This window comes from Macaca mulatta, chromosome 3, assembly GCF_049350105.2.
Source record: "Macaca mulatta isolate MMU2019108-1 chromosome 3, T2T-MMU8v2.0, whole genome shotgun sequence".
Classification (NCBI taxonomy): Eukaryota; Metazoa; Chordata; class Mammalia; order Primates; family Cercopithecidae; genus Macaca; species Macaca mulatta.
In genome coordinates, this window is record NC_133408.1 from 38737392 (window position 1) to 38750232 (window position 12841).

The 12841-nt window shown below is 54.7% G+C and overlaps 1 protein-coding gene across 1 annotated transcript in view; it reads left to right on the forward strand.

Annotated features, from left to right (window-relative positions):
* The window catches only part of FOXK1 (forkhead box K1), an 88176-nt gene that overhangs the window by 69797 nt on the left and 5538 nt on the right, over nucleotides 1-12841 (forward strand). The window contains exons 3-8 of the mRNA XM_015133208.3: nucleotides 3450-3606; nucleotides 4227-4373; nucleotides 5980-6173; nucleotides 9792-9958; nucleotides 10047-10331; nucleotides 11780-12004. Of these exons, the coding sequence (XP_014988694.2) occupies nucleotides 3450-3606; nucleotides 4227-4373; nucleotides 5980-6173; nucleotides 9792-9958; nucleotides 10047-10331; nucleotides 11780-12004 (1175 nt within the window). The remainder of the gene's footprint in view (nucleotides 1-3449; nucleotides 3607-4226; nucleotides 4374-5979; nucleotides 6174-9791; nucleotides 9959-10046; nucleotides 10332-11779; nucleotides 12005-12841) is intronic.

Sequence of the window (12841 nt, forward strand, 5' to 3'; positions counted from 1 at the left end):
TTTTTTTTTTTGAGACGGAGTTTCGCTCTTGTTGCCCAGGCTGGAGTGCAATGGCGCAATCTTGGCCCACCGCAACCTCTGCCTCCCAGGTTCAAGTGATTCTCCTACCTCAGCCTCCCAAGTAGCTAGGATTACAGGTGTGCGCCACCACGTCCGGCTGATTTTGCATTTTTAGTAGAGACAGGATTTCTCCATGTTGATCAGGTTGGTCTCGAACTCCTCACCTCAGGTGATCTGCCTGGCTCAGCCCCCCAAAGTGCTGGGATTACAGGCGTGAGCCACTGTGCCTGGCATTCAGCATTTTTTTTTTTTTTTTTTTTTTTTTTTTTGCGGGGGGAGACGGAGACTCACTCTGTTGCCCAGACTGGAGTGCAGTGGCGCAATCTCAGCTCACTGCAAACTCCGACTCCCAGATTCACACCATTCTCCTGCCTCAGCCTCCTGAGCAACTGGGACTGAAAGCGCCTGCCACCACACCTGGCTAATTTTTTGTATTTTTTAGTAGAGACAGGGTTTCACCATGTTAGCCAGGATGATCTCCATCTCCTGACCTCGTGATCCACCCTCCTCGGCCTTCCAAAGTGCTGGGATTACAGGCGTGAGCCACCACACCTGGCCCAGCATTTTCTTTAGATTGCTAAGGGAGTGTTTCCGTGGACTCTTGGCATCAGACACGAGATGTCTTGATTAGTTTCCCAGACGGCTCCAAGGCCCCTGGCTTTGGAGCTGGGTGTCCCATCCCACCTCGGCCGGGCACCCTCGGACCTGTCTTCCCCCAGAGCACTTTACCAGCCCTTAGCGGCGACGTACCTTTCCCAGCTGGAATGACACCAGGATCCGGCAGCCCAGGCCGGGTCCGGTGCTGGGGAACGTGGTGGAGAGACCCCCCTCCTCTCTTCCCTGTGTTTGAGCCAGGTTTTGCCAACCTGTATTATTTCCACTTGAAATTATTATCTGGGGAATGACAGCCTTTCCTGTGGGTTTTACTCCGTGAGGTTTTTTGTTTGTTTTTTGAGATAGGGTCTTACTCTGTTGCCCAGGCTAGAGTGCAGTGGTGTGATCATAGCTCACTGCAGCCTCGACCTCCTAGGCTCAAGCCATCTTCCTGCCTCAGCCTCCTGAATAGCTGGAACTGCAGGTGTGCACTGCCATGCCCAGCTAATTTTTTAAATTTTAAAACTTCATTTATTTATTTGTTTTTAGAGACAGGGTCTTGTTCTGCTGGAGTGCAGTGGCACAATTATAGCTCACTGTCGCCTCAAGCTCATGGGCTCAAGCAGTCCTCCTGCCTCAGCCTCCTGAGTTGCTGAGACTACAGGTGCACACCACCACACCTGGCTGATTGTAAATTTTTTGTAGAGATGGGGGTGTCACTATGTTGCCCAGGCTAGTTTCGACCATCTGGGCTCAAGCGATCCTCCCGCCTCGGCCTCCCAAATTGCTGGGCTTTCAGGCATGAGCCACCGCGCCTGGCAGACATGAATTTTCTAGGATCGTTTGCAAAATAACTGCTGGGAACAGGAACGGGTCCCTGCCACCCGTGCTGGGCCATCACTGTTTGTTGTGGAGTGGCGGGGGGGGTGCCCCTCATTGGTCCTCAGGAAGGATCCAGAAGCCTGCCACCTCATGGGCCTCGGACAAGATTTTCCGAGCTGATTGGCCATTCCCCAGCCTGTGGCTGGAGATCAGAGTGTATCTGAGTGACATCTCGGCTCAGTGGACCCAGCAAGGCCTGACATTTCAATTCTTCCTGCTGAGTCCCAGGGGGATATCCAGTAGCTTTGGGTCTGGGACTAGGTGCACAGGCGCGGTCTGCAGCCCCTCCAGCCATGAGGCCGTCCTGCCTCAGCAGGGAGGCGTTTGGTTCCCAGAGGCCCTTGACAAAGCTGATTTTGGGGGCTGTGTGCTGTTCTCAGTCAAAACCTTTCTCTCCCCTTCTCACCTTCTTGTAAGCTTGGGTTTTGTATTTTGGGTTCAGAACTAAATTCAGAAAAAGTTTCCTTTTGACCGTTGCTACCTCTATCGAGCCATTTGTGGGTGTTCATTTAAGTTTCGACGTGTGCGGAACTTACCTATCTCTGCCGTATTTGGGGAGCCTGTTGGAAGAGAGAACAGGAATTCCAGATCAGAGTCCTTAACGTTTCATGTGGGTGACACTGAGTCATTCCTGAAAATGCCCCAGGCCTGAACTGCTCATTAATGTCAGCTGCCAGGTTTTTCTCAGCCACAGGAGTTTTTTTCATTCATCCCCCTGCTCCATCCAAAAAATGTTTCTTGAGCCCCACCTGCGCCGAGGGGGGCTCCTGCTTAGCCTGAGGTTTGGAGATCTGAGTCTTGTGCCTGGACAGTTGGGGAAGGATGTTCCAGGCAGAGGAAGGGGCAGCAAGGCGGGAGGAGGAGAATGGACCTTCTGGATGGTTCTGGGTGGCCTGCAGGGCAGTGCAGCCAGGGAGTGTCCTGCCCGCCACGGGGGCTCTAAGGCGGCTGAGGGGGGATGTCAGCATCACAGGTGGGCAGGGTCCATCCCAGGACGGGGCCAGGTGGGTGCCCATGAGCTCAGGACAGTGGGAGCTCTTTCTCTTGGGAGGTTTTGCACCCGCTCTTCGTGTTCTCATTGGCTTTCTCTGAATACCTGTAATAGAAATCATTTTCAGAAGCAAAACATCGCTGTGGTTTGCTAACTGAAGCCTGCCTGAGTGAGTTAGGAGAGCAGGCCAGGGCGCACCCCTCAGCCGGACGGACGCAGCCTCCTGCCCACGGTCCCGGCCTCAACCCAGAGCCTCACCTGCAGCCGGGGGTGTCGGTCACTCCCGGCCACCTGGGTTGCTCCAGCCTGGGAGGGAGAGGGGATGAGGGCAGGGGCATCTCAGCAGCTCAGGGCAAAACCGCAGGGGTCGTCTCTTCCCGAGGGCGGTGTCTTCAGGAGAGCCACCTGCCATGCCTTCATCCTGCGGGGCGATGGCACCTCCACAGCCCCTTTCTAGCATCTGCCTCTGACTGCACGGGGTTGTCCTGGGCCTGAGCCTTTTCCCACAGCGCCACCTTGTGGACACCTGTGCAGCAGCCAGCAGGCTGCAGAGGCTACCTGCTCCGGGTGCATGTCCTGTAGGGTGCACGTCCTGTAGGGGTGTGCGTGGGGGGAGCTGAGGAGGGGCCCGCACAGAGCTGCCTGACCAGGTGCTGCCCTGGGCCCTGCACAATGGCAGGAGGAGGGCCTGCAGCACTCTCAGTCCCCGAGCAGGAGTCACCATTGGAAGGAAACTTGGCTGCCGTCTCCAGCATCTTGTCCTTGACGCTGTGTGGCCTTGGCCGGGCAGCGTGATGGCACTTACGATTGGAAAGTTTGAGCTTCTTCCCCACAGCCCCACCCTCTGGGTAGGTCCTGAAGCCCTGTGCCCCACAGGGCTTTTTCAGAGCCATGAGCTTACAGTGTCCTTCTCTCTCCTCAGCGTCCCCAACTCCTGCCCAGCCAGTCCACGTGGTGCCGGCTCCTCCAGTTACCGCTTTGTGCAGAACGTGACCTCAGACCTGCAGCTGGCAGCAGAGTTTGCAGCAAAGGCCGCGTCGGAGCAGCAGGCAGACACGTCCGGAGGAGACAGCCCCAAGGTCTGAGCCCACCCAGAGCCGTGATGCACGTGGTGACCAGGATCGGGCCATGGTGACCCAGTGTGGGCGGCACAGACAGCCCAGGGCCCGTGGGCGTGTGCTTGAGGTGGTCTCAGCCCACAGGGAATGGAGCCACAGCTGGCCGTAGAGCTGTCGGCGCTTTCTCCTTTTCGTGCCCAAATCATCCCCGTTGGTCATTTGCTGGTGACAGGGGTGGCACCGTCACCAAGGGCCCCTCCCGCTACGCTCCTTGTTCATTTGCTGCTGGCATCCTGGCGTCAGAGCCTTCATACAGCCCTTGAGAAGGATGGCACTCTCCTTACAACTTTGTCTTAGTTCGTTTCTGTCCAACAGCTGTTTTCAGATTGATTTGTGGAAGAGGTGAGAAATTCCAGAATTAAATTATAATAAAAACAAAGTTTTCCTTCCCACGAGGCAAAAATGGCCGTTCCTAGTTGAATGCAAGCACATCAATGGGATAGTTGGAGGGCACCGGGATGGGTGCCGTCGAGACATGCACGGTCTTGTGGGAAGGTTCCTCCCTGTCACCTGTGACAGGTGGGTGGAGTGGACTCAGGGACCTTGCTGGAGCTCATCCCGTGAGCCCTGTCTCTCCGCAGGACGAGTCAAAGCCGCCGTTCTCCTACGCGCAGCTGATCGTGCAGGCCATCTCCTCCGCCCAGGACCGGCAGCTGACCCTGAGCGGGATCTACGCCCACATCACCAAGCATTACCCCTACTACCGGACGGCCGACAAAGGCTGGCAGGTGAGGCCAAGTCCCTGGGGCTGGACCACCTCTGAAGGCCCTTAGAACGTGAAACTAACAGGCGCATCGCTTCCCTTAAAACAGAAAAGAGGGCCGGTAAGGGAGCTCATCCCTGGAACCCTAGCACTTTGGGAGGCTGAGGCAGGAGGAGGATCAAGACCAGCCTGGGCAGCATAGAACCTCTTTTCTACTAAAAATTAGCTGAGTGTGGTGGTGCACACCTGTGGTTCCAGCTACTCGGAGGCTGAGGTGGGAGGATCACTTGAGCCCAGGAGGTGGAGGCTGCAGTGAGCTATGATCACACCACTGCACTCCAGCCTGGGAGACAGAGAAAGACCCTGTGTCTAAAAAGAAAAAAAAAATATTTTTTAAACTAAGAAGATAGATATAAAAGAGGGATGTTTTCACAGATGGCCTATGATACATCTGAAAGGCACTGTGATACCATTGTATCTAAATACTCTTTTTTATTAGTTTTCTTCTTCTGAGCCCCAGAACTGAGAAGATGGGTCTATACCTTGTTAGATTTTGTGCTTGCTGTGCCTTACGATCCCATGTTAAGTTGGAAAAATGCACCGTATACTGTTAATAAAACCGTCTACATGTCTGAATTGTGGATGGGATTGTAAGAGCTTTGTCCACACCAGCCATGACTGATGCATGTTGCATTTGCCTGTATTTTCTCCAAAGTCAGTGTAGCATATCCACTAGTTTTGTTTTGTTTTGTTTGTTTTTTGAGACAGGATCTCACTCTGCTGCTCCAGCTGGAGTGTAGTGGCACGATCTCAGCTCACTGCAACCTTTGCCTCCCGGGTTCAAGCGATTCTTCTGCTTCAGCCTCCCAAGTAGCTGGGACTACAGGCGCCCATTACCACGCCTGGCTTTTTTTTTTTTGTATTTTTAGTAGAGACAGGGTTTCGCCATATTGCCCAGGCTGTCTCAAACTCCTGACCTTAGGTAATCCTGCCCACTTTGGCCTCCCAAAGTGCTGGGATTACAGGCGTGAGCCACTGCGCCTGGCCAAGACCCAGTATTTTCTTTGTCCCAGACATGCTCCTGGACCAGGATCTGTCATTCTGTTTCACTTTTTCTGTAAAGAATGGTAATGGCAGCCAGGCACAGTAGCTCATGCCTGTAATCCCAGCACTTTGGGAGGCCGAGGTGGGAGGATTGCTTAAGCCCAAGAGTGTGAGACCCCATCTGGACTAAAAATACAAAAAATCAACCAGACATGGTGGCCCATGCCCATAGTCCCAGCTACTCAGGAGGCTGAGGCAGGAGAATCCCTTGAACCCAGGAGGCGGAGCTTGCAGTGAGCTGAGATTGCGCCACTGCACTCCAGCCTGGGCGACAGAGCGAGACTCTGTCTTAAAAAAAAAAAAAAAAAAAGTAAAATGGTCATGATGCTGTGTCAAATTTTGATAGGAATGACCTGCCCTGTGCCTCAGTGCTGCTCCCATGAGGCCCAGTCAGCGCAGCACCAAGGGCTCTGCACAGCGGGACGGCCCCCCCCTCACCCTGGTCCCGCGTCTGTTGCAGATTTGGGGCGGGTGGGACTCGTTTTCTGATTTGCTGGTGACGGGTGAATGTCTCTGCTTCCCTGCAGAATTCTATCCGACACAACCTCTCTTTGAACCGTTACTTTATTAAAGTCCCACGTTCCCAGGAGGAGCCTGGGAAGGGGTCTTTTTGGCGAATAGACCCCGCCTCTGAAGCCAAGCTCGTGGAACAGGCATTCCGGAAACGGAGGCAGAGGGGCGTCTCCTGCTTCCGCACCCCCTTTGGGCCTCTGTCCTCAAGGTAAAGCTCTCTGCGCGGCCGTCCTTGAGCTGTTAGGAAAGCTGAGCTGCCCTGGAGCTTAGAGATGCCTGATGCAGTCTGCCCTCTGGATCTGTGGGCGCAATAGCTGCAGGCTCAGCGTGCGGGCATGCAACTGATCACAGGTCCAAAATATTAAAAAAAAAAAAGGGCTGGTGCGGTGGCTCACGCCTGTAATCCCAGCACTCTGGGAGGCCAAGGCAGGTGGATCACCTGAGGTCAGAAGTTTGAGAGCAGCCTAGCCAACATGGTGAAACCCCTGCCTCTACTAAAAAAAATACAAAATTAGCTGGTTGTGGTGGCAGGTGCCTGTAATTCCAGCTACTCGGGAGGCTGAGGTAGGAGAATCACTTGAACCTGGGAGGCGGAAGTTGCAGTGAGCCGAGATTGTACATACCACTGCACTCCAGCCTGGGTGACAAGAGCAAAACTCCGTCTCAAAAAAAAAAAAAGTAATACAAATGAAACAATACACACTACAACAGCTATTTACATAGCATGCATAGTGTGTTAGGGATTATAAGCAACCTGGCGATGATTTAAAGCTTACAGGAGGATGTGCGCAGGTTGTATGCAAAGGTGGCACCATTTCTACGAGGAACTTGGATAAGCATCTGCAGATTTGGTACCTGCAACCCCCTCCCCTCAAGTACCGAGGGGTGACTGCTGGTTTTGGCACTCAAGGCTCCACCATTTTCTGTTCGTGTTTTTGTTTTGAAAGAATACCTCAGGACCAAGAACTCCTAAAATAGTAGGGTTACTAAGTAAGCCACTGACTGTTGTATGAAAAATCACATTTTAGTTCTTAGAAGTGGAAATGTGTGTAGCAATGGGAACAGTTCCTAAGGCTGAGAATAAATGGACTGCAGCTTTCGGTGCTTTCGGTGGCACTGAGCTTTCCGTTGCAGTGTGAGAGGACCCAGGGAGAGCCGAATATTTGAAGGGACAGGCGAGGGGTATGACTTGGGGAGTCCACAACCGCCTTTGCTTTTCCCAGATGCTGGGAATGCAGCCCTGCTGCAGGCGGGGTGGACAGACCCTCCCCCAGCCGCCACTGCCCACCTGGTGGGTCAGGGCCTCCCCTGCCCAGCTTGGTCTTGGCCGAGCCCAGTCTGGAGGAGCAGCACCTCCTGTGAGTGGCCTGGGCAGCTCTTCCCAGGTTGCGCTTCAGATGAGCCCATCCCAGGTGTGGGGGAGGAGATCTCCTGAGCGGCACTCTCGGAAATCCTTCCCAGTGGAAGGACACGTTAGCATCTCGTGCTTCCCATTTCAAAATTCTGTTTCCAACACCATTCGATGAAAGATTGAAATATCTGAAAATTCATTCCAGGCAAGGGTCTGGCCTTGTGGTTCTCAGGTGAACTGGGCGTATGGTTAAGGTAGGACTTCAAAAAAGTGTTAGAACATCATTTGGAGCATTTCAACTGAGCATTTCAACTGAGCTCCAAGTGATGTTCAGACACTTTTTTGAATTCCTGCCTTAACCATACGCCCCATTCACCTGAGAATCACAGTGCCAGACCCTGTGCCTGCAATGAATTTTCAGATACTTCAATCTGAACACAACATCACTTAAATGGAACGTGAAGAGAAATTTTGTTAAACCATTAAGTTGCTAGAGCTGTTGAAACAAGTACCACATACTGGGCAGTTTGAACAGGTGATGATTGTCCCACAGTTCTGCAGGGAGGCTGGAGGTCCAGGGACAAGGTGTCGGGAGGGCTGGGTCCGTCTGAGGCTGCGAGGAGTCTCCCCAGGCCTCCGCCCTGGCTGCTGACGGTCTCCAGCACTCCTCCGCCTGTGGGTGTGTCACACCACCCTCTGCCTTCATCTTCAAGTGGCACCATCTGTGTGTGTCAGGGTACATTTCCCCTTTATATGAGGACACCAGTCATTGGATTCGGGTCCACTCAAATGACCATGACCTTTTGACTTGATCACCTCTGTTAGACCCTGTCTCCACATAAGCTCACGTTCTGAAGTACTGGGGGTTAGGGTGCCAGTGTTTCTCCTTTGGGGGACACGGGTGAACCCCTGATAGCCACCAATGTCATTTTCAATGACACTGAAGATGTCCATCTTCAAGGTCGCCCTTGGAGCTGTGGAAGCAGGTGTTGTGCTGATAGAATCTGCTTGGGTGGTGGAAGGAGGGAAGACCCTCTGGGCCCTGAGGACTGTACGGCAAGAGCTGTGTCTTCCAAAGAGGGAGGAGGCTGGCTTGACTTCCAGAGCCTGGATGGATTTAAAGGGAGGCAGGTCCTAGGAAATGGGGTGACTGGGTAGAGGAAGGGGAGATTAGAGAGGGCCCTGACAGGCATTTGGACTCTTGGTAAGAATTAGAGCCGTGGCAGACTCCAGAACTGGGGAGCGGCCTGGCCACATGGGTTTGGGATTGAGTCCGGTGTGCGCTGGAATCCGCAGTCAAGGCCTCCAGGCCCCTGGATGAGGAAGAGACGGGGAGCTAAGTGGTCTGGAAGAAACTACACAGGGCAGCAGGGAGGGGAGGGATGGAGAGGGAGCGCCCGGGCCTCTGCCCATGGAGCCCAGGAAGGGCCCAGCTCAGCCACCCGTGGTAGACACAGCATATGCAAAGTGACCAAGGATGTTTGTAACATGATGAAGACTCTGGCCAGGCACGGTGGCTCATGTCTGTAATCCCAGCACTCTGGGAGGCTGAGGCGGGAGGATCACTTGAGGCCAGGAGTTCAAGACCAGCCTGGGCAACCTAGCGAGACCCCTGTCTCTACCAAAAAAAAAAAAAAATTATATATATATGTACGTATGTGTTTGTCTGTGTATCTATGTGTGTGTGTGTGTGTGTGTGTGTGTGTGTGTGTGTGTGTGTATTTAAATAAAGACTCGCTCCTTACCCCAGCCGCCCCGGTGAGTCCCAGCTTCCTGCCTCTCTGGTCTATGCTGAATCCTCCTGCTTTGCGTGTGCAGCGGTGTGGCTGGGCTGCATGTCCTGCCTCACGTGTGTGTTGGGTGGTCCCAGAGAAGAAAGCTGACTGCTTCCAGGCCTGGGTCTTGGCTGTGTTGCAGTCGCCCACGCCAGGCCCTCACAGGTGGCACCTGGCAGGAACGCTGTATTGTAGAGCCTGAGTCGATGGTGGCGGGGAGCGGGCGGGGAGCAGGCGGGGAGTGGGCGTGCTTGGACTGTTAGTTGTGCAGGAAAAGGTTGTGCTCCCAAAGCTCGTTTTACTCTCAGGGGTAGAGTTTTCATGGTGTAATGGTTGTGCCCATCAAACAGAAGCTTATGTTTTTGGCACAGAAGGCCTGAGCCATTTTCATGGACACGTGGCTGGACCTCGGTGCAAGTGAACTCTGTAGGTTGTCGCGTTTACTGCAACACCTCAGATGATACCGTCCCCTCCCATGGAACGGAGCCTCCCCCGATGCAGCCCCCACTCAAATGGAGTTTTAAACACTGGGTTCAGGTTTCAGGGGGGCATTTCTCACTGTCTGAATGGGGAGGACAGAGACAGCTCCAGGGAGCGTGGGCGGGTGATGGGGGCGACACTGAGATGCCTGGTGTCTCGGAAACGTCCTCCTGCCCCTCAGCGTGGGCGCTGACTGCCACGACCCTTCCCTCTCTTCCAGGAGCGCTCCAGCTTCGCCCACACACCCCGGACTGATGTCCCCTCGCTCCAGCGGCCTGCAGACCCCAGAGTGCCTGTCTCGGGAGGGCTCCCCCATTCCACACGACCCTGAGTTTGGGTCCAAGTTAGCTTCTGTCCCAGAGTACCGGTATTCCCAAAGCGCACCCGGTAAGGAGCGGGCAGCCCTCTTGCGGGGTGGGGTGGGGCTCGTGGGGGCGCGGGAGGGGTCACCATCTGCTCTCCGCCCTCCATGCAGGCTCCCCCGTCAGTGCCCAGCCAGTGATCATGGCCGTGCCTCCCCGACCGTCCAGCCTCGTGGCCAAGCCCGTGGCCTACATGCCCGCCTCCATCGTAACCTCACAGCAGCCCGCGGGCCACGCTATCCACGTTGTGCAGCAGGCCCCCACCGTCACCATGGTCAGGGTGGTCACCACGTCCGCCAACTCGGCCAACGGATACATCCTCACCAGCCAGGGCTCGGCGGGGGGCTCCCATGATGCGGCGGGCGCAGCCGTGCTGGACCTGGGCAGCGAGGCCAGAGGTAATGCAGCTGCGGCTGGCAGCCTTCGCAGGACCCTCCATGGTGGTCTGGGCCAGCAGATCCGCAAGGCAGTGCCATCGGCCTAGGCCTGGGGCTTGAGGAGGATGATTCTCTGCTTCTGCCTCCGCTGCCTTGTCCTTTTAAATCAGCATGAGCTGGGTGGGTGGCTCATGCTTATAATCCTGGCACTTTGGGAGGCCAAAGCAGGTGGATCACGTGAGGTCCGGAGTTCGAGGTCAGCCTGGCCAATGTACTGAAACCCTGTCTCTACTGAAAATACAAAAATTAGTCAAGCATGATGGTGCGCTCCTGTAGTCCCAGCTACTCGGGAGGCTGAGGGAGGAGAATCGCTTGAACCCTGGAGACGGAGGTTGCAATGAGTTAGATTGCGCCAGTGCACTCCAGCCTGGGTGACAGAGCAACGCCCTGTCTCAAAAAAAATAAAAAACCATGACTCTCTACAGATGCATCCTTCCTTGTTGAATAGGGCCCTCGGCTGCACATAGCTGTGTCCTTGCCCTTAAATTCAGTTGTGCTGCGGCCTTGCGTGCATTTGGAATTCAGTATTTTCTGCAGGAGAAAGAATGAGCCTGGGAAGACTGTTCTTTTCGACTCCCTCGTAAGGAGACTTTAGAAGTCATTTAGGGAAACAGTAGTTCTGAATTGCTAAAAGAAATCCAATCCCAGGGCTTGATGGGGTAGACACTGAACACGCAGCTGACCCCAGAAGCCCCTCTCTGGAACACCTTCAGTTAGGCAGCACCCCCTGACGCCACTCTCCACCCTTGACTTCATCTCCGTGGTGGTGTTTATTTCAATGTTGCCGTAATGAAACTGCAGTTTGGTGAGGGAAGGCCAAGTTATAGCTCTAATCAGGATCGTTTCATTCCAAGTAATACATTTTCTTTCTCAGGCTAAATTTGGGTTAGTTAAAGCTAAGGTATTTAAAATACTGTTCTAGGCCGGGCGCGGTAGCTCACGCCTGTAATCCCAGCACTTTGGGAGGCCGAGGTGGGCGGATCACTTGAGGTCAGGAGATCGAGACCAGCCTGGCCAACATGGTGAAATCCCATCTCTACTGAAAATACAAAAATTAGCCGGTTGTGGTGGCGGGCACCTGTAATCCCAGCTACTCGGGAGGCTGAGGCAGGAGAATGGCGTGAACCCGGGAGGCAGAGGTTGCAGTGAGCTGAGATCGTTCTGCTGCACTCCAGCCTCTGTGACAGAGCAACAAAACCCGTCTCAAAAATTAAGTAAAATATTGTTCGAAAACCTTAGTAATTGTTTTCTTCCCAAACCTATTTCGCCCGTGGGATTTTCCTCTAGCAAACCAAGTTTTTCCCAGTGCCGACCTCACTTTCCCCACTTGGCAACCTGTTGCCCAGGCGTCGAGGAAATTGATTGTCTCGTTGGCCCAGTGTGGTGCTGACTTGGTTCCTGTCCCGCAGGCCTAGAGGAGAAACCCACCATTGCGTTTGCCACAATCCCCGCGGCCGGTGGAGTCATCCAGACAGTGGCCAGCCAGATGGCCCCCGGGGTCCCTGGACACACAGTCACTATCCTGCAGCCCGCCACACCTGTGACCCTCGGGCAGCACCACCTTCCAGTCCGGGCCGTCACTCAGAATGGAAAGCATGCGGTTCCCACGAACAGTTTAGCTGGCAGCGCTTACGGTGAGGCCCTGGCCCTGTTCTGCATGCCACATCCGAAGGTCTGTGGCTCCCAGTAGTCAGTGCAGCACGAGAATGTTCTCCCAGTATCACCCGATCCTCCACTCAGTTCAGTTTATTGCACACCTGCTATACTCCAGGCACCGGGATAATGCTAAGAAAAGAGGGTGGAAGGGACTGGGCTCTGTGGCTCACACCTATCATCCCAGCACCTTGGGAGGCCAAGGCAGGCAGATCGCTTGAGCCCAGGAGTTTGAGACCAGCCCGGGCAACATAGCAAGACCCCATCTCTACGTAAGATTCAAAAACTTAGCCAGGTGTGGTGTCGAGCACTTGTGGCCCCCGCTCGGGAGGGTGAGGCTGTAGTCGGCTGTGATTGCTCCGCTACATGCCAGCCTGGGTGACTGAGCGAGACCCTGTCCCTTAAAAAAAAAGGGAGAAACAAAAGAGGGTGGAAGGAAAACCCAGACCTGCCCAGTGTCTGGAGCTCACGCTCCATGGGGTGAGGCAGGAGGTCGAGGGAAGGAGGAGAGTTGGGGTGCTGGGGTGCAAGGGCATCGGGCAGGGTGTCAGTGGGGTGGCTCAGGGCGGTGCATCTGTGTAAAGGAGTGGGGCGAGCCATCGATGTCCAGCAGGATCCAGACAGCAACAAGAGGGGCCTCCACCTGATAGGCTGGAGCCAGCAGAGATGGGGCAGATGAGGTGGGGAGGGGATGGCAAGGCCCACAGGGCCTGCAGGGAGCAGAGCAAGGGGAGCTGGCCTGCCTGGCAGGGGTGCACTGAGCTCCAGTTCCTGCTCGGCGGCTTAGCCCCTGTGTAGGTGACTTGAAAAAAATAGCT